The 22,260-nt window shown below is 31.9% G+C and overlaps 1 protein-coding gene across 1 annotated transcript; it reads left to right on the top strand.

Annotated features, from left to right (window-relative positions):
- The first annotated feature begins 258 nt into the window (after positions 1-258).
- LOC139901438 (uncharacterized) lies at positions 259-4,624 on the top strand. The gene is made up of 13 exons (XM_071884153.1): positions 259-417; positions 1,215-1,482; positions 1,605-1,701; positions 1,834-1,964; positions 2,183-2,267; positions 2,406-2,547; positions 2,691-2,826; positions 3,027-3,080; positions 3,190-3,422; positions 3,544-3,672; positions 3,786-3,958; positions 4,103-4,223; positions 4,349-4,624. Exons 1-13 carry the CDS (start codon positions 259-261, stop codon positions 4,622-4,624), a joined length of 2,004 nt encoding a protein of 667 aa, XP_071740254.1.
- Positions 4,625-22,260: the final 17,636 nt, after the last annotated feature.

Raw genomic sequence — 22,260 nt, forward strand, 5'->3', positions numbered from 1 at the left:
TTTATATTTATATATTTATATTTATATTTTCCTTATTAATTTTTTTGAAATTTTATTTAAAAATTCTAAAAAAATAAGACTACTAAACTGATGTTTGTTCTAGAACTGATTAATGAAACTGTAAATCAATAACCGACTTCATTTCCCTTCAATTGTTTTAATTTTTTTAAAATTTAAAATGTAGAAAACTACTTATAAATATGAACCATCGTTTCTCATTATTAAAAATCATTTATACACATAAAATTCACTTAAAAAATGGGTGATGCTGTAGAGTTCACACCTCTGAGTCTGCTCAACAATCAAGCCACAAATGAAACTCGTGTTCGTGTCAAGGTGTTTATTACCTGGAAAAAGACATACTTCAATAATCCAGTGTCTGCTATGTCTTATGAGATAATCTTCATAGACTATGAGGTAAAATTTAGTTAATTTTTTTTTTTAACATAATTTGATAACAGAATGTTTTTGATATGTTTAGAACCTGCACATATTAGCGTAAGAATTTTTTAATAGGTAATTAGTTTAGTCGTCGGGTATTAATAAATTATGATGTATATAATGTATATAACATGTTGCATTCATTATTTGACTGTCCTGGTACACAATTAGGATATAATGCTATTAGGATATAAGATATGATTTTAGGATTTTAGGAATACTTGCCTTTGTACTTACATGATAATATGAAAGTAACATTATTGATGTTCATAAAACTGAATTATGTCGTTGTACTGAAGTAATCACTTATTGTTTAAATTTTTGTGTAATGTATTCTGACGTAAAATAACTGCCATATTTATTTTGGTTGGTAAACTTTTTGTATCATACTCTGCTAATTTGGATAACAAATGAACATATTTCGTAAAAAGTTATTTTTATATATAGGCATCTCATCATGTAAAATATATATTGGAGAATCAATTGTAACTAAAAACATACGAGTAAAATATAAGACATTATAGAAATTTTCATCAGTTTACAAAATAGCATATCAGAGGTTAAACAACCAATATCTTCAACTTATCTTTACAACTATTTATATCATTCACGTTACTATCATTTTTCTTCAATAATGTTACAAACCCGCAAACTAAAATAAATATTAAAATTAATTTTTATTAGAATACATTACACAACCGATTGCATTCCACATTTGATATCAGATTGAAATAACCTTATCTAATACGTTATTATTAAATGTTTATTTTTAGGGTCACAAAGTTCGCGCTACTGTAACAAAGAACTTGATTCCTTTTTTTATCAACACTATCAAAGAAGGAGATTTATTTGACTTATACAATTTTGGAGTTGTGGCATGTGATGATAAGGTGATGATTGTAAATCATCCATGGAAGATAATGCTGTATCGAAACACCAATATGGTTCGTTGTCAACCCTTTGAACTGATTTCTGACGAGTTCAACACCGTAACATTTCGTGATCTCATTGAGTGGAAGATTAATACTTCTCAAGTATTTAGTATGTGTTTATATAATACTGCGTAGCCAAACTTAAGTTTATTAAATGAGTTTTTAACCCACTATCATCTAATGTTAAAAAAACATGTTATTATATATCTGATGACTATTTTTTTTCTTCAGATGTTGTTGGTCGGCTGGTTGAAATGAATCCACTCCATTTTAAGCGCGAAAAAGGGGTGGATACTAAATCAATTGAGTTTGTTCTGTCTGATAACAGGTGTAGATAAATTCAATTTTTTTAGATGTGTTAAAAATTTTGTGGACGACTAATTTAATAAACCATATTCACTTTAATGCAATCATGTTCACTTTCATATATAAATTTTCATTGATATTTGTTTTCTTACAGTGGTTTTCGTCTCAAGTGTGCATTGTGGTCTCATCATGCGACCAAGCTTTTTGATTTCGTTTCTGAATACATCCATCTTGATGTGCCAATTTATGTTCTGCTTCACAACTGTAAAGTTCATGATTGGCAAGGTACATCAAAAATTACATCACTATCACTAATTTATATAAAAGTTAGATGAGGCTGTGATATATATATATATATATATATATATATATATATATATATATATATATATATATATATATATATATATATATATATATATATATATATATATATATATATATATATATATATATATATTACCTATAATACCTAAAAATAATTAAATCAACTATCTTAGCAGGGTTTGCTCAGGTTTCAAACCAATTGTGGGGCTGTCGTGTTTACATCAATGAGGATGTTGCTCCTATTCGAACTTTTAAGGCCGAGTAAGTACAACAACTAAATATGATTACAGTGTTCAAATATTTGTTTACCATATACTTATACATTATACATTATAGTACATTAAAAAAAAGTTACAAAAATTTTATTTATTTGTTAATAAAAATTACGTATTCGTACAGGTCCGATGTTAATGCTGAAATCACAACCAATGGTCAGACTCAAGCTCCAGACTTGAAGATCAAAACTGTCCTACAAACTGCTGTCGATATATTTTCTAAACATCAACCCAAGTCTATGGAGGATTTGCTTCAACTCAATGAGGTGATCTATCAATTAGATATCAAATTAATATGATATTCAATACTATATTGTTACATTCACTGTTGATAAATTCATTTCATAATTTGTTATCAAATAATCTGCTTGCGTGCAACTGTTTGATGTTCAAATATGTTGTGTACTAGGCAACTAGCTATGTTATCAGGGGTCGTGTTCAGAAGATTAATGTCGATGAGGGCTGGTTTACATATACCTGTACCAAATGCAACAAGAAAGTTGCACCCAGGTTGTTTGTTGACTCTAATCAGGCTCTATATGACTGTGAAATCTGTGGAATTGCTGAAAGTGTTTTCCCTAGGTATTATTAAAAACAAAATTTAATTTTTTGAACATTAACATTCTACAATTTCATTTGTAGTATTATTATTCAGTAACACTTGTAATAAATTTTCAGAGTTAGGACAATTATTAGAGTTGGAGATTCTACTGGAGAGTGCACATTAGTTTTGTTCGACTCTCAGCTATCTTAGATGTTGAAGAAAAGTGTTTCGTGGTTGAGGGAGAAGGCAGTTCAGGTAATTTTACATATTCATATATTGGAATATCAAACATCCTAATCAATTTTCCTATCTTAAACTGACTTAACTTTCTTGCATACCTGATGATTTTATTTCATGTTTACAGTCTTCCGATCCACAAAAGCCCCCGCAGAGTTCAATGAAATGTTGCTTAATCCCTATGTATGGCACATTAAAGTTTTTGATTTTAATGTGTGTTTCAATTACCCCGGTTTGACGATTGAGAATGTGACCGATGACAAAGAAGTCTTTCAAGTAATTGACGATAAGTTGTGTCGTGATGTTAATCAAGTTACTACCGTTCCTAACACTCAGACTGTAGCTGGAGCAGCACCTTCGGTATATAATCACAATACTAAGATCTTTCCTAATGTTATATCTTATTTTGAAAATCTATAATTATATTGATGAGAACTGATGCATGTAAGCATAATTTTCGTAATCTATTATTTTTTCTCAGGATACTCGGTTTACGACTCCACGACCACTGACTGCAACAGCTAATGTAACACCCTCATTGGATGATCAATTGAAACGTTGGAGTAAACGCTCAGTTGTAACCTGCACACAGCTACAGAACATATTTGAGGTATGTATTTCGATATATTATCAACCACTATGAAATGTGTTCGACATTATTATCTTATAATTCTACTTTTTTATCCATTACACATATACTTATGTTCTTTATAAATGTAACAGATTGGGAAGTATGTTGTTAAGGCTAAGGTTGCTGTCATCGATGAGGACCAAGTGTGGATTACATTTTCATGTAATAAGTGCCACAAATATGCCGGTCCAAGAATCTCTTCTGTTGCTTCGAAAGTTGAGTATGAATGTGACAATTGTGGACCTGTCACTGATGTTAACCCACGGTATCTTTGTTTTACGCGTATAACTTTTAAAGTTTACATACCTAATGTAACATGTTCATTTTTTTTCATATGCGTTTTTTTCTAAAATCGTCAATATTAAACTTTTTAGGACTTTATTTTAATATATTTTTTAATTACAAACAGAATCAGGTTAGTTGTTCACATTGAAGACTCTACTGGCGTTGTTCCTTGTGGTATATTCCAGCATGAACTTTCGCAGCTGTTGAATAGGAGTTCTGAATGGTTAGTTCAGATGAATTTAAAGGTATGACATTCTCACCACTTTTACCTTAAATTTTAAACATTATAGCATATGTACTAGGTTGTTTAATATCTACTAAGTTGAATTTTATGGATCTCATTTATTAACAATTAATATTTGTTTTGAAGTGTGGTGTTGAAAAGAAGTTTCCGCCTGTGCTGTATGAGATTGTCAATAAGTCTTGTGTTTGGATGATACGTGTCACAGACTGGACTAGCAGTCACACTTTTACTTCAATGATTGCGTACAATGTTACTGACTCACCTGGTGTAATTGATTATGTTGATCGTACGCTTAAATTAAACGCACCAACTGTTGAACCATCAGGTGGAGATGACAAGGAGGTTACACCAATGAAGGTATTCTTCCATTATTTGAACTACACAACGCTCGCATACTTATAATTTGTATCTTCATTTCAGCTCACGAACTTTATGTTTACAATTTTTTTCATCTCTATTGTGCAGGCTGAAACGACCTGTAGTGACCCGAACTTTTCCATGTTTTTATATATTAAATGAAATTGTTATTTACATGATTAAGTGTTTTGATCCGAACATGTTAAGCAATCAAACTTGTTAAGACTTGATTAATTTAAATAGGTTTCATATAGACAATTGACCACCCAAGTTGACCGGTGATTCACGAATGTTAAAACTTTTAAAAACTATTTGATGACATATATATGATTATATATATAGTTAACATGATATTATGATAAGTAAGTATCTCATTAGGTATTTTAACAATGAGTTAAATACATAAAATTGAGTTTATTGAATTAAGAAACTCGAAACGATTTATATAACGATTATCGTTATAACAACGTCTTACTAAATACATATGAATCATATTAAGATATTGATACACTATGTTTAATCATGTTAAATGATAAGTAAACATGTCATTAAGTGTATTAACAATGAACTACATATGTAAAAACAAGGCTACTAACTTAATGATTTCGAAACGAGACATATATGTAACGATTATCGTTGTAACAATATTTAACTATATATATATCATACTAAGATATATTAATATATCATAACATCATTATAATGTAATAATTTAACATCTCTTTAGATATAATAAACAATGGGTTAACAACATTTAACAAGATCATTAACCTAAAGGTTTCAAAACAACATTTACATGTAACGACTAACGATGACTTAACGACTCAGTTAAAATGTATAAACATGTAGTGTTTTAATATGTATTCATACACTTTTGAAAGACTTCAAGACACATATAAAAATACTTCTACTTAACAAAAATGCTTACAATTACATCCTCGTTCAGTTTCATCAACAATTCTACTCGTATGCACCCGTATTCGTACTCGTACAATACACAGCTTTTAGATGTATGTACTATTAGTATATACACTCCAATGATTAGCTCTTAGCAGCCCATTTGAGTCACCTAATACATGTGGGAACCATCATTTGGAAACTAGCATGAAATATCTCATAAAATTACAAAAATATTAGTAATCATTCATGACTTATTTACATGTAAACAAAATTACACATCCTTTATATCTAATCCATATACCAACGACCAAAAACACCTACAAACACTTTCATTCTTCAATTTTCTTCATCAAATTGATCTCTCTCAAGTTCTATCTTCAAGTTCTAAGTGTTCTTCATAAATTCTATAAGTTCTAGTTTCATAAAATCAAGAATACTTCCAAGTTTGCTAGCTTACTTCCAATATTATAAAGTAATCATCCAACCTCAAGAAATCTTTCTTATTTACAGTAAGATATCTTCTAATACAAGGTAATACTCGTATTCAAGAACTTTTTTTCGTGTCACGATTCTGCTTCAAGAACTTTCAAGCCATCCAAGGATCCTTTTAAGCTAGATCTATTTTTCTCATTTCCAGTAGGTTTATCCACAAAACTTGAGGTAGTAATGATGTTCATAACATCATTCAATTCATATATATAAAACTACCTTATTCGAAGGTTTAAACTTGAAATCACTAGAACATAGTTTAGTTAATTCTAAACTTGTTCGCAAACAAAAGTTAATCCTTCTAACTTAACTTTTAAAATCAACTAGACACATGTTCTATATCTATATGATATGCTAACTTAATGATTTAAAATCCGAAAACACGAAAAATACCGTAAAACTGGATATACGCCGTCGTAGTAACACCGCGGGCTGTTTTGGGTTAGTTAATTAAAAACTATGATAAATTTTGATTTAAAAGTTGTTCTTCTGGGAAAATGATTTTTCTTATGAATATGAAACTATATCCAAAAATCATGATTAAACTCAAAGTGGAAGTATGTTTTCCAAAATGGTCATCTAGACGTCGTTCTTTCGACTGAAATGACTACCTTTACAAAAATTACTTGTAACCTGTATTTATGACTATAAACTTATACTTTTTATGTATAGATTCATAAACTTAAGTTCAATATGAAACCATAGCAATTGGATTCACTCAAAACGAATTTAAAACGAAGAAGTTATGGGTAAAACAAGATTGGATATTTTTACTTGTTGTAGCTACGTGAAAATTGGTAACAAATCTATATTAATCATATCCTAGCTAACTTATATTGTATAATACATATATTCTAATATATTATCTAATCTTGGGATACCATAGACACGTATGCAAATGTTTTGACATATCATATCGACCCATCTATATATATTATTTGGAACAACCATAGACACTCTATATGCAGTAATGTTGGAGTTAGATATACAGGGTTGAGGTTGATTCTAAAAATATATATACTTTGAGTTGTGATCTAACCTGAGACGTGTATACACTGGGTCGTGGATTGGGTAAAGATAATATATATCAATTTATTTCTGTACATCTAACTATGGACAACTAGTTGTAGGTTACTAACGAGGACAGCTGACTTAATAAACTTAAAACATTAAAACATGTTAGAAATGTTGTAAATATATTATGAACATACTTTGATATATATGTACATATTTGTTATAGGTTCGTGAATCGACCAGTGGCTAACTCTTACTTCCCGACGAAGTAAAAATCTGTGAAAGTGAGTTATAGTCCCACTTCTAAAATCTAATATTTTTTGGGATGAGAATACATGCAGCTTTTTAAATGTTTTACAAAATAGACACAAGTACATGAAACTACTTTCTATGGTTGAACGATCGAAGCCGAATATGCCCCTTTTACTTGGTAACCTAAGAATTAGTAAACCAGTCTACTAATTGACACGAATCCTAAAGATAGATCTATTGGGACCAACAAACCCCATCCGTTGTAGCGGATGCTTTAGTACTTCGAGTTTTTATATCATGTCCGATGGATGTCCCGGAATGATGGGGATATTCTTATATGCATCTTGTTAATGTCGGTTACCAGGTGTTCACCGTATGAATGATTTTTATCTCTATGTATGGGATGTATTGAAATATGAAATCTTGTGATCTATTATTATGATTTGATAATATATAGGTTAAACCTATAACTCACCAACATTTTTGTTGACGTTTTAAGCATGTTTATTCTCAGGTGATTATTAAGAGCTTCCGCTGTTGCATACTAAAATAAGGACAAGATTTGGAGTCCATGCTTGTATGATATTATGTAAAAATGCATTCAAGAAACTTATTTTTGATGTAATATATTCATATTGTAAACCATTATGTAATGGTCGTGTGTAAACGGTATATTTTAGATTATCATTATTTGATAATCTACGTAATGTTTTTTTAAACCTTTATCGATAAAATAAAGGTTATGGTTGTTTTAAAAATGAATGCAGTCTTTGAAAAACGTCTCATATAGAGGTCAAAACCTCGCGACGAAATCAATTAATATGGAACGTTTATAATTAATATGAACGGGACATTTCAGTTGGTATCCGAGCGTTGGTCTTAGAGAACCAAAAATTTGCATTAGTGTGTCTTATCGAGTTTGTTAGGATACATTAGTGAGTCTGGACTTCGACCATGTTTTCTTTAAAAAACGATTGCTTAACACTTTTGTTGGAAACTATATATTATTAACATGTAAATATTATGTGATATATTAACCTCTTAATGTGTTTGATATTGTGTGATAGATTTCTACCACTAGTACAAATCCCATTGATTCACCTAATAATAATAATGAAAAGTCGAATATATTTAGGAAAGATTCACAAATTCCCGAAGAGGAACCGGAAGAAGAGGAACCGGAAGAGGAGGAACCGGAAGAGGAGGAACCGGAAGAGGAGGAACCGAAAGAGGAGGAACCGGAAGAGGAGGAACCGGAAGAAGAAGAGGTTCCGGAGGAAGAAATATTGATACCTATAGTAAATCGATTAAATAAAAGAAAATCCTCAACCACGGACCAAAGTTAATATGGTCAATGGTGTTTCCGCCGAGGAAGCAAAATATTGAGAAGATTATCAATTTTTTGAAGAATCGGATCTCGATGAGGATTCCGATGATGTTATAGAAATTACCTTGACCCAATTTAATAAAGCGAAAGAAAATAATAAGGGAAAAGGTATAAAAATAGAGAAACCCGATTCCAACCCCGATGAACTTTATATGTATCAGCAACATCCGTATTTCCTAAAATGTAACAATGACCCGGGAACCTCTAAACCACCAGGTTTTTCTAAACCATTGTGGAAAACGACGGCTCGTATTAGAGGAACACCATATATTCCTAGAAAATTAGGAAAACAAACCAAGTCCGAAGAAGAAGAAACCAGTGATTCAGATTATATGTATTATAGTGTGCTTGTACTTTTATGTTCTATGTAAAAATTGCTTGTATTGTTTGTTAATTTTCTTTTACGAATCTAATCCTTGTCTATTTTACAGTATAAAAACAAAATGGACGTTAAGGGTAGACAACCGAATATTTTAGAAGACCTACCAGAGGATATGATTGAGGAAATCTTGTCTAGAGTCGGTCAGAATTCATTAGCACATTTAGTTATGGAAAAATTAACTTGTCAAATATTTGAAAGACTTTCCAGAAATGCCTTAGTTTATAAAAGGCTTTCCTTTGATATGTGGGGTATATCACATTAGGGAGACCGTAAGTTACGCCGTGTTTTCTTTAAAGCGTTAAATGCGGGGAACCCAAATGCAATTTTATGCTACGGGTTAAGAACCTATTTTGACTCAACATATCCCAACATAGGATTTCGTGAATTAGAAAGAGCTTCTAACATTCAACATAAAGAAGCATGTTATGCTTACGGGTTAGTGATGTTCGCTTCTTACCAAAGTGAGAAAAAGAACATCGGATTGCAGCTTTTAAATAAAACCTTCCCACAAGTGACGGATTCAGTAGTTGGGGTGAGAAACAAGGTTTTTAGATTATTACGGGGTTGTTGGACATTACGAAACCCTCGTCCTTTTGACGACATTACAACATGCTACCTAGCCAATGGTCATAACGGTTATTTTCCACAAGATCAAGGATGGGAAGTCGTCTTAGTAAAACCTGAATGCATGATTTGTTTATGGACTTATGAATTACGTGTCTTTATTTCTTTTGCTGAAAAACTTGCGTATTAACTAGAATTGCCTTCATAGCTGCCGAGTAGCAAAGTTATTATGTGCAATATTTCATCCTATATGTATTATAGCAGTATTGTAAGTTTGTAAAATATTGTATAAAGTTTGAACGCGAAATATTATTGTAATAAGTTTTTCATATAGAATCGTAGTAGTTGAATTGTATAATAGCTGCTAAGTATGAACTTAACGGGTAGGTACTACCCGAATTAAAACTATAAAATGCTAATATGAAGAAAAAGCTTTTATAAATAAGTTCATATTATGCTATGAAATACTATTGACTACTCTTAAATTCTATATGATTAATTCAATTCTTTTGGCTATTTTGAAGAAAATGGCACCGGCGACTCGTCAGAACTTGAACATGAGTGAGGAAGACTTCCGTGTTTTCCTTGCTGCGAATATAGCCGCAGTGCAGGCTGCAATGCAAAATAACAATAACTCTGGATCTAGCAGTGGAACTAATTCCGTAAGAAATCGTGTAGGATGCTCCTACAAAGAATTCACTGCATGTAAACCTTTGGAATTTGATGGAATCGAAGGACCAGTTGGATTGAAACGGTGGACCGAGAATGTTGAATCGGTGTTTGCCATAAGTAAGTGTACTGAAGAGGACAAAGTTAAGTACGCTACGCATACCTTCACAGGTACGGCGTTAACGTCGTGGAATACCTATCTCGAGCAGGTAGGACAAGATACTGCTTACGCATTACCATGGTCAGCATTAAAGCAATTGATGAACGAGCAGTATCGTCCCAGGAACGAGGTCAATAAGATCAAGGTAGAGCTTAGAGGATTACGAACACAAGGTTTCGATATCACCACGTACGAACGACGATTCATAGAATTGTGCCTATTGTGTCCCAGAACATTTGAAGACGAAGAAGAGAAGATCGGCGCATTTGTAAAAGGGTTACCGGAAAGAATTCAAGAAGATGTCAGTTCACACGAGCCCGCCTCCATATAAAAGGCAAGTAGAATGGCTCACAAATTAGTGAACCAGATCGAAGGAAGGATTAAAGAGGAGGCGACCGAAGAGGCTAACATGAAACACGTCAAGAGAAAGTGGGAAGAAACTAATGACAAGAGTCACTAATACAACAACAACAATCACAACCAAAATCGCAACAACTATCCCAATAATCGCAACATCAATCGCAACAACAACTTCAACAAACGTCCCAACAACAACTACAATAACCGGCCCAATAACAATAACAACAACAACAACAGCAGCAACAATAACAAGCCCAACAACAATCTCAATAACAACAATGGCAACAAAAACCAAAAACAGCCATGCCAAAGATGTGAAGAGCATCACCTGGGGTTCTGCACGACATTTTGAAACAGGTGTAAAAGAAATGGTCATAGCGCGAAGAAGTGCGAAATCTACGGACCAATGCATAATAGAACTAAAGGAACAAATAATGTCGGAATAAATAATACCGCCATAGTTTGTTTTGGATGTGGAAAACCGGGTTACTTTAGTAGAAATTGCCCGAATCAGGGGAGTACTAATGGGCAGGGCCGCGGAAGAGTTTTCAATATTAATACGGCAGAAGCGCAGGAAGACCCGGAGCTTGTTACGGGTACGTTTCTCATTGACAAAAAATCTACTTATGTTTTATTTGATTCGGGTGCGGATAGAAGCTATATGAGTAGAGATTTTTGTGCTAAACTAAGTTGTTCACCGACGCCCTTGGATAATAAGTTTTTACTCGAATTAGCAAACGGTAAATTAATTACAGCAGATAATATATGTCGGAATCGAGAAATTAAACTGGTTAGCGAAACATTTAAGATTGACTTGATACCAGTAGAGTTAGGGAGTTTTAATGTGATAATCGGTATGGACTGGTTGAAAGAAGTAAAAGCAGAGATCATTTGTTACAAAAATGCATTTCGCATTATACGAGAAAAAGGAAAACCCTTAATGGTGTACGGAGAAAAGAGCAACGCGAAGTTAAATCTTATTAGTAACCTGAAGGCACAAAAACTAATAAGAAAAGGTTGCTATGCTGTGCTAGCACACGTCAAGAAAGCCAATTCCGAAGAAAAGAACATCAATGATGTTCCAGTCACAAAATAATTTCCCGATGTATTTCCGAAAGAATTACCAGGACTACCTCCACACCGATTCGTTGAATTTCAAATAGAGATTGTACCGGGAGCTGCACCAATAGCTCGTGCTCCATACAGACTCGCACCTAGCGAAATGAAGGAACTTCAGAGCCAATTACAAGAACTTTTAGAGCGTGGTTTCATTCGACCAAGCACATCACCGTGGGGAGCTCCTGTTTTGTTTGTCAAGAAGAAGGATGGTACATTTAGGTTGTGTATCGACTACCGAGAGTTGAACAAACTTACTATCAAGAACCGCTACCCACTACCGAGAATCAACGACTTATTTGATCAACTACAAGGCTCGTCAGTTTATTCGAAGATTGATTTACGTTCCGGTATCATCAAATGCGGGTGAAGGAGGATGATATTCCAAAGACTAATTTTAGGACGCGTTACGGTCATTACGAGTTTATGGTTATGCCGGTTGAATTGACGAAAGCACCAGCTGTGTTCATGGACCTCATGAATCGAGTGTGTGGGCCATATCTTGACAAGTTTGTCATTGTTTTCATCGATGACATACTTATTTACTTGAAGAATGATCCAGAGCATGAAGAACATTTATGAAAAGTGCTAGAGTTGCTGAGAAAAGAAAAACTGTACGGTAAGTTTTCAAAGTGTGCATTTTGGTTGGAAGAAGTTCAATTCCTCGGTCACATAGTGAACAAAGAAGTTATTCAGGTGGATCCAGCAAAGATTGAAATCATTGAAAAATGGGAAACCCCGAAAACTCCGAAGCATATACGCCAATTTTTAGGACTAGCTGGTTACTACAGAAGGTTCATCGAAGATTTTTCCAGAATAGCAAAACCCTTGACCGCATTAACGCATAAAGGGAGGAAATTTGAATGGGAGGATGAACAAGAGAAAGCGTTTCAATTGTTAAAGAAAAAGTTAACTACGACACCTATATTGTCATTACCTGAAGGGAATGATAATTTTGTGATATATTGTGACGCTTCAAAGCAAGGCCTCGGTTGTGTATTAATGCAACGAACGAAGGTAATTGCTTATGCATCTAGACAATTGAAGATTCACGAGCAGAATTATACGACGCATGATTTGGAATTAGGCGCGGTTGTTTTTTCATTAAAGACTTGGAGGCACTACTTATATGGGGTCAAAAGTATTATATATACCGACCACAAAAGTCTTCAACATATATTTAATCAGAAAAAACTGAACATGAGGCAGCGTAGGTGGATTGAATTGTTGAATGATTACGACTTTGAGATTCGTTACCACCCAGGGAAGGCGAATGTGGTAACCGACGCTTTGAGTAGAAAGGATAGAGAACTCATTCGAGTAAAAGCTATGAATATAATGATTCACAATAACCTTACTACTCAAATAAAGGAGGCGCAATAAGGAGTTTCAAAAGAGGGAAATTTAAAGGATGAAATACCCAAAGGATCGGAGAATCATCTTAATATTTGGAAAGACGGAACCTGGTATAGAGCTGAAAGAATTTGGGTACCAAAATTTGGAGATATGAGAGAAATGGTACTTAGAGAAGCTCATAAAACCAGATACTCAATACATCCTGGAACGGGGAAGATGTACAAAGATCTCAAGAAACAGTTTTGGTGGCCAGGTATGAAAGCCGATGTTGCTAAATACGTAGGGGAATGTTTGACGTGTTCTAAGGTCAAAGCTGAGCATCAGAAACCATCAGGTCTACTTCAACAACCTGAAATCCCAGAATGGAAATGGGAAAACATTACCATGGATTTCATCACTAAATTGCCAAGGACTGTAAGTGGTTTTGATACTATTTGGGTAATAGTTGATCGTCTCACCAAATCAGCACACTTCCTGCCAATAAGAGAAGATGACAAGATGGAGAAGTTAGCACGACTGTATTTGAAGGAAGTCATCTCCAGACATGGAATACCAATCTCTATTATCTCTGATAGGGATGGCAGATTTATTTCAAGATTCTGGCAGACATTACAGCAAGTATTAGGAACTCGTCTAGACATGAGTACTGCCTGTCATCCACAAAATGATGGGCAGAGCGAAAGGACGATACAAACGCTTGAAGACATGCTACGAGCATGTGTTATTGATTTTGAAAACAGTTGGGATCGACATCTACTGTTAGCAGAATTTTCCTACAACAACAGCTACCATTCAAGCATTGAGATGGTGCCGTTTGAAGCACTTTATGGTAGAAAGTGCAGGTCTCCGATTTGTTGGAGTGAAGTGGGGGATAGATAGATTACGGGTCCGGAGATAATACAAGAAATTACCGAGAAGATCATCCAAATTCAACAACGGTTGAAAACCGCCCAAAGTCGACAAAAGAGCTACGCCGACATTAAAAGAAAAGATATAGAATTTGAAATTGGAGAGATGGTCATGCTTAAGGCTGCACCTTGGAAAGGCGTTGTTCGATTTGATAAACGAGGGAAATTAAATCCAAGGTATATAGGACCATTCAAGATTATTGATCGTGTCGGACCAGTAGCTTACCGACTTGAATTACCACAACAACTCGCGGCTGTACATAACACTTTCCACGTCTCAAATTTGAAGAAATGTTTTGCTAAAGAAGATCTCACTATTCCGTTAGACGAAATCCTAATCAACGAAAAAACTTCAATTCTTCGAAGAACCCGCCGAAATAATGAATCGTGAGGTTAAAAGACTTAAGCAAAACAAGATACCAATTGTTAAAGTTCTATGGAATGCTCGTAGAGGACCTGAGTTCACCTAGGAATGAGAAGAATAGATGAAGAAGAAATACCCGCACTTATTTCCAGAAGATACGTCAACACCTCCAACAGTTTAAAATTTTGGGACGAAATTTATTTAACGGGTAGGTACTGTAGTGACCCGAACTTTTCCATGTTTATATATATTAAATGAAATTGTTATTTACATGATTAAGTGTTTCCAACATGTTAAGTAATCAAACTTGTTAAGACTTGATTAATTTAAATAGGTTTCATATAGACAATTGACCACCCAAGTTGATCGGTGATTCACGAACGTTAAAACTTGTAAAAACTATTTGATGACATATATATGATTATATATATAGTTAACATGATATTTTGATAAGTAAGTATCTCATTAGGTATTTTAACAATGAGTTATATACATAAAATTGAGTTTATTGAATTAAGAAACTCGAAATGATATATATAACGATTATCGTTATAACAACATCTTACTAAATACATATGAATCATATTAAGATATTGATACACTATGTTTAATCATGTTAAATGATAAGTAAACATGTCATTAAGTGTATTAACAATGAACTACATATGTAAAAACAAGACTACTAACTTAATGATTTCGAAACGAGACATATATGTAACGATTATCGTTGTAACAACATTTAACTGTATATATATCATACTAAGATATATTAATATATCATAATATCATTATAATTTAATAATTTAACATCTCTTTAGATATAATAAACAATGGGTTAACAACATTTAACAAGATTGTTAACCTAAAGGTTTCAAAACAACATTTACATGTAACGACTAACGATGACTTAACGACTCAGTTAAAATGTATATACATGTAGTATTTTAATATGTATCAATACACTTTTGAAAGACTTCAAGACACTTATCAAAATACTTCTAATTAATAAAAATTCTTACAATTACATCCTCGTTCGGTTTCATCAACAATTCTACTCGTATGCACCGTATTCGTACTCGTACAATACACAGCTTTTAGATGTATGTACTATTGGTATATATAATCCAATGATCAGCTCTTAGTAGCCCATGTGAGTCACCTAACATATGTGGGAACCATCATTTGGCAACTATCATGAAATATCTCATAAAATTACAAAAATAGTAGTAATCATTCATGACTTATTTACATGTAAATAAAATTACACATCCTTTATATCTAATCCATATACCAACGACCAAGAACACGTACAAACACTTTAATTCTTCAATTTTATTCATCAAATTGATCTCTCTCAAGTTCTATCTTCAAGTTCTAAGTGTTCTTCATAAATTCTATAAGTTCTGGTTTCATAAAATCAAGAATACTTCCAAGTTTGCTAGCTTACTTCCAATCTTGTAAAGTGATCATCCAACCTCAAGAAATCTTTCTTATTTACAGTAATATATCTTTCTAATACAAGGTAATATTCATATTCAAACTTTGATTCAATTTCTATAACTATAACAATCTTATTTTGAGTGGAAATCTTACTTGAACTTGTTTTCGTGTCATGATTCTGCTTCAAGAACTTTCAAGCCATCCAAGGATCCTTTGAAGCTAGATCTATTTTTCTCATTTCCAGTAGGTTTATCCACAAAAATTGAGGTAGTAATGATGTTCATAACATCATTCGATTCAGATATATAAAACTACCTTATTCGAAGGTTTAAACTTGAAATCACTAGAACATAGTTTAGTTAATTCTAAACTTGTTCGCAAACAAAAGTTAATCCTTCTAACTTTACTTTTAAAATCAAATAGACACATGTTATATATCTATATGATATGCTAACTTAATGATTTAAAATCTGAAAACACGAAAAACATCGTAAAACTGGATATACGCCGTCGTAGTAACACCGCGGGCTGTTTTGGGTTAGTTAATTAAAAACTATGATAAACTTTGATTTAAAAGTTGTTCTTCTGGGAAAATGATTTTTCTTATGAACAGGAAACTATATCCAAAAATCATGATTAAACTCAAAGTGAAAGTATGTTTTCCAAAATGGTCATCTAGACGTCGTTCTTTTGACTAAAATGACTACCTTTACAAAAATGACTTGTAACCTGTATTTCCAACAATAAACTTATACTTTTTATGTATAGATTCATAAACTTAAGTTCAATATGAAACCATAGCAATTGGATTCACTCAAAACGGATTTAAAACGAAGAAGTTATGGGTAAAACAAGATTGGATATTTTTACTTGTTGTAGCTACGTGAAAATTGGTAACAAATCTATATTAATCATATCCTAGCTAACTTATATTGTATAATACATATATTCTAATATATTATGTAATCTTGGGATACCATAGACACGTATTCAAATGTTTTGACATATCATATCGACCCATCTATATATATTATTTGGAACAACCATTGACACTCTATATGCGGTAATGTTGGAGTTAGCTATACAGGGTTGAGGTTGATTCCAAAAATATATATACTTTGAGTTGTGATCTAGCCTGAGACGTGTATACACTGGGTTGTGGATTGGGTCAAGATAATATAAATCAATTTATTTCTGTACATCTAACTATGGACAACTAGTTGTAAGTTACTAACGAGGACAGCTGACTTAATAAACTTAAAACATTAAAATGTATTAGAAATGTTGTAAATATATTTTGAACATACTTTGATATATATGTACATATTTGTTATAGGTTCGTGAATCGACCAGTGGCCAAGTCTTACTTCCCGAAGAAGTAAAAATCTGTGAAAGTGAGTTATAGTCCCACTTTTAAAATCTAATATTTTTGGGATGAGAATACATGCAGCTTTTTAAATGTTTTAGAAAATAGACACAAGTACATGAAACTACTTTCTATGGTTGAACGATCGAAGCCGAATATGCCCCTTTTACTTGGTAACCTAAGAATTAGTAAACCAGTCTACTAATTGACGCGAATCCTAAAGATAGATCTATTGGGCCCAACAAACCCCATCTGTTGTAGCGGATGCTTTAGTACTTCGAGTTTTTATATCATGTCCGATGGATGTCCCAGAATGATGGGGATATATGCATCTTGTTAATGTCGGTTACCAGGTGTTCTCTGTATGAATGATTTTTATCTCTATGTATGGGATGTATTGAAATATGAAATCTTGTGGTCGATTATTATGATTTGATAATATATAGGTTAAACCTATAACTCACCAACATTTTTGTTGACGTTTTAAGCATGTTTATTCTCAGGTGATTATTAAGAGCTTCCGCTGTTGCATACTAAAATAAGGACAAGATTTGGAGTCCATGCTTGTATGATATTATGTAAAACTGCATTCAAGAAACTTATTTTTGATGTAATATATTCATATTGTAAACCATTATGTAATGGTCGTGTGTAAACGGTATATTTTAGATTATCATTATTTGATAATCTACGTAATGTTTTTTTAAACCTTTATCGATAAAATAAAGGTTATGGTTGTTTTAAAAATGAATGCAGTCTTTGAAAAACGTCTCATATAGAGGTCAAAACCTCGCGACGAAATCAATTAATATGGAACGTTTATAATCAATATGAACGGGACATTTCACGACCCGTCCTAATCCATTTGGACAAATACATTACATTTGGTTACATAGCGAGGTACTTGACCTCTATATGATACATTTTACAAACATTGCATTCGTTTTTAAAAGACAAACTTTCTTTACATCGAAAGCTGACGGCATGCATACCATTTCATAATATATCCAACTATAATTGACTTAATAATAATCTTGATGAACTCAACGACTCGAATGCAACGTCTTTTGAAATATGTCATGAATGACTCCAAGTAATATCTCTAAAATGAGCAAATGCACAGCGAAAGATTTCTTTCATGCCTGAGAATAAACATGCTTTCAAGTGTCAACCAAAAGGTTGGTGAGTTCATTAGTTTATCATAATCATTCATTTTCATCATTTTAATAGACCACAAGATTTCATATATTGACACGCGTAACTCGCGAATTAAAATTCATTCATATGGTGAACACCTGGTAACCGACCTTAACAAGATGCATATAGAATATCCCCATCATTCCGGGACTCACATCGGACATGATAAATCGAAGTACTAAAGCATCCGTAACCCGGATGGGGCTTGTTGGGCCCGATAGATCTATCTTTAGGATTCGCGTCAATTAGTGGCAATTATCATAAACACTCATTCTTAGGCTACTAAGCTAAAAAGGGGCATATTCGATTCGATAATCTAACCATAGAATGTAGTTTCTTTTACTTGTGTCTATTTCGTAAAATATTTATAAAAGCAGCGCATGTATTCTCAGTCCCAAAAATATATATTGAAAAATCATTTAAAAAGGGAGCAAATGAAACTCACAATACGATATTTTGTAGTAAAAATATGCATACGACGGAACTGAACAACGCAAGGTTGACCTTGGATTCACGAACCTATATTAAGTATATATATTAACACATATAATGGTAATCGAACAAATTTATGTATTATTAGTGCTATACTTGTTATTTAAATGATTTATGCTTTTCATTAATAACTTACATATATTTATTTTATATATCTTACTTATTAAAATAATAATAATAGAGTTAGGTTATATGTTTTAGATATATTTTTGTGTAACTAATATCTATTTGGTTAAAATAATACTAATAAATAACCAAAAGTCGTAATATCTTTATAATAATAATATCAGTAGTTATAATAATAATAATACTCATTTTGAAATAATGATAATAATAATAATAATAAGTAAAAAGTTGTAATGTCTTTATAATGATAATAATAACAATAATTACAATTGTAATAATCATTTTTAATAATAATAATAATAATAATAATAATAATAATAATAATAATAATAATAATAATAATAATAATAATAATAATAATGATGATAATACTAGTAATAATTTGTCTGAAAATAGGATTAACAATAAGGGTGATAATAATAATGATAATAATAATGCTCATAATAATAATATTTATAAAACTAATAATTTTACTATTAATGATAATTATGATAATAATTTAGTTGTAATAATAATAATAATAATAGTAAAAGTAATAATAATAATTAATATTCATAATACTTAATAACAATAATACTAATAATAATAATACTTTTAATAATAATAATAATAACAAACATAATAATATAAAAGGAGACTACCTTCAAGCAATCCTAAAAATAAATGCCATAGCCCGGGCTCGAACCCCTGACCTCTCGCTAACCCATCAACACCCCATACCACTCCTTCTGACTTTGCTTTTTAGAATTATATCATACACTAATTTCTTTTAACCAATTTTTTTTATATCTGTCATCTTCTTATTCAAATAACATCATCATCATAATTACTATGTTATATCACCATCATTATTCATTTTATCATCATAGTCATCACCTAATTATATCGTATATCATTATTATCATGTTCATATCATTGTTCTCGTTATGACTCAGTATTACCATCATCATCAACTGGCTTACCAATCCATATCTAAGTATCATTATATATCCTAACCCAATTCCCAATTCCCTCGGCACAACAGCTTCTAAATAAATCCAAAAGTACACTAGTCCAATTAATAATTAATGGCCCAAATTGTTGGGTCTTTAAACATAAGCGTAACAGTGGAGAAATATGGCAGCAGAGATAGCAACGTATAGCAGGGTTGCAAGGTTGTGTCAAATGAAAACAGAAAAGAACAAAAAGGAATGGGGGTTGAAGGAGTGTTTGATGATGGTTTTGGGTCCAGTTGTTTTGTGGTTTCACGAAGGAAGATTAGAAACAAGCTTGGGTGATCTTTGGTTTGGGACTTGATAGAAACAGCTCGAAATTATGCTGTGATCAGCAGGAAGCAGTAGCAGCCCTTAGCTAGATGTGTTGGTCTCGTACAGTGACAAAACAACATCGTAGCAGGAGGCTGTAATAACATTTGAGAGTGATCGAAAGGAGGTTTAATGGTGATCTTGGGATTGAATAAACAGAAGGATAGGTAATAGCCCAAAAGTAGCTTCAATTCGAATTCTTTAATCAAAAGTGGAAACCGAAATAGTCCACCCAAAAGGAGCTGTACAGCAGGAGTGACAATTTACCTTTAAAAGTAATAAGCATGTGACTTTTAATGCCCTTTATTTGATAAATATAATTGTGCTCCCTCCACTAAAAGATGTCGATCCTCACTTCTTTTTAATACATCAAGTTGTTTGGTTCGGATGGCAACATATAGCAGCGACATTTTTTTAAGATTATAACAGTTGTAGCAACGAAAAAATAACAGAAGTTGTGGTGGTTTTGAGGGTTGGTTTTGAAGGTGGTGAGGTATGTGGGTGATGAAATGTAAGTGTATAAGTCTATATGTGTATGCATATATATAACATGAGTGTTGGTTTTTGCATTTAAACAGCTGTAATAATAGTGAAACTAAAAGGAAACGATGGCAGGCGAATGGTGTTGCAAGGTATTCGATGAGCTAGTTATATCATAAGGATATGTGTGTCGATGGTTATAGGTGGTTTAAAGAGGGTTCAAGGGTGGTGGTATTGTGGTGGCACTAAAGTGGTTGTTGTGTGGCGTTTCGATATCAAACAGAACACGAGAATAGAATTAGTGGTGTATGGTCATGTTTGAAGAAGAGAAGGAGATAGATGGTTGATACATTCAAGGTATATATATCCAATATTTGTGTGTATATATAATATGAGATAGAGATTAAAGATGGTGATTGTTTGATCATTACCATGAACCTTATGGTGATGAAGGGAGGCGATAGTAGTCGGTGGTTGAAGGTGGCTCTAGCATGATGGTTTGGTTTGCTCATAGAAAAGAGAAATAGAAAGTGGGTTTATGTGTGATGAAAGTAGTGTAAAGTTGACTGATTTAATTCATAACCTTGAGAAATTCGATTATTATATAATGGGTGGATGGATTTACAGAAGATACCAATCAACCAGAAAGATAATTTAGATAGTGACCTTAAACAAACTCGTATAATTGATTATAGTAAACATAAAGATTGATTTAGATCTTTAACTATTTTCGTCTAATAGCAGGAATAAATCAATTAAGAGAATCAATCAAGCAGACAAATTGAAAAGAATAGATAATGATGGCTAACGGATTCAATATTATTTATCATGATATTTTGATTACTATGAGTAGTTAATAAATAAAAATATAATAATAATTATAATAATTTTATTAATTTTAGTAATAATAATAATAATAATAATAATCATAATTAAAAAGTTTCTACTGATTATAATAATAATGATATTAATAATGATAATAATAATATTAATAATAATAATAATATCATAATAAATTAAATGTATCAAATTTCATATAATAATATTAATAATACAGATATTAATATTAATATTAATATTTATATTTATTTTAATAATAATGAAATTAATAATAATAATATTAATATAACAACTCTATTTTAACTTGTAATTAAACTCAATTTATTAATATCACATATTATTAATTATGTAATATATATATATATATATATATATATATATATATATATATATATATATATATATATATATATATATATATATATATATATATATATATATATATATATATATATATATATATATATATATATATATATATATAACATATATTTATATATAACATATATTTAATA

Source organism: Rutidosis leptorrhynchoides, chromosome 3, assembly GCF_046630445.1.
Source record: "Rutidosis leptorrhynchoides isolate AG116_Rl617_1_P2 chromosome 3, CSIRO_AGI_Rlap_v1, whole genome shotgun sequence".
Taxonomy (NCBI): Eukaryota; Viridiplantae; Streptophyta; class Magnoliopsida; order Asterales; family Asteraceae; genus Rutidosis; species Rutidosis leptorrhynchoides.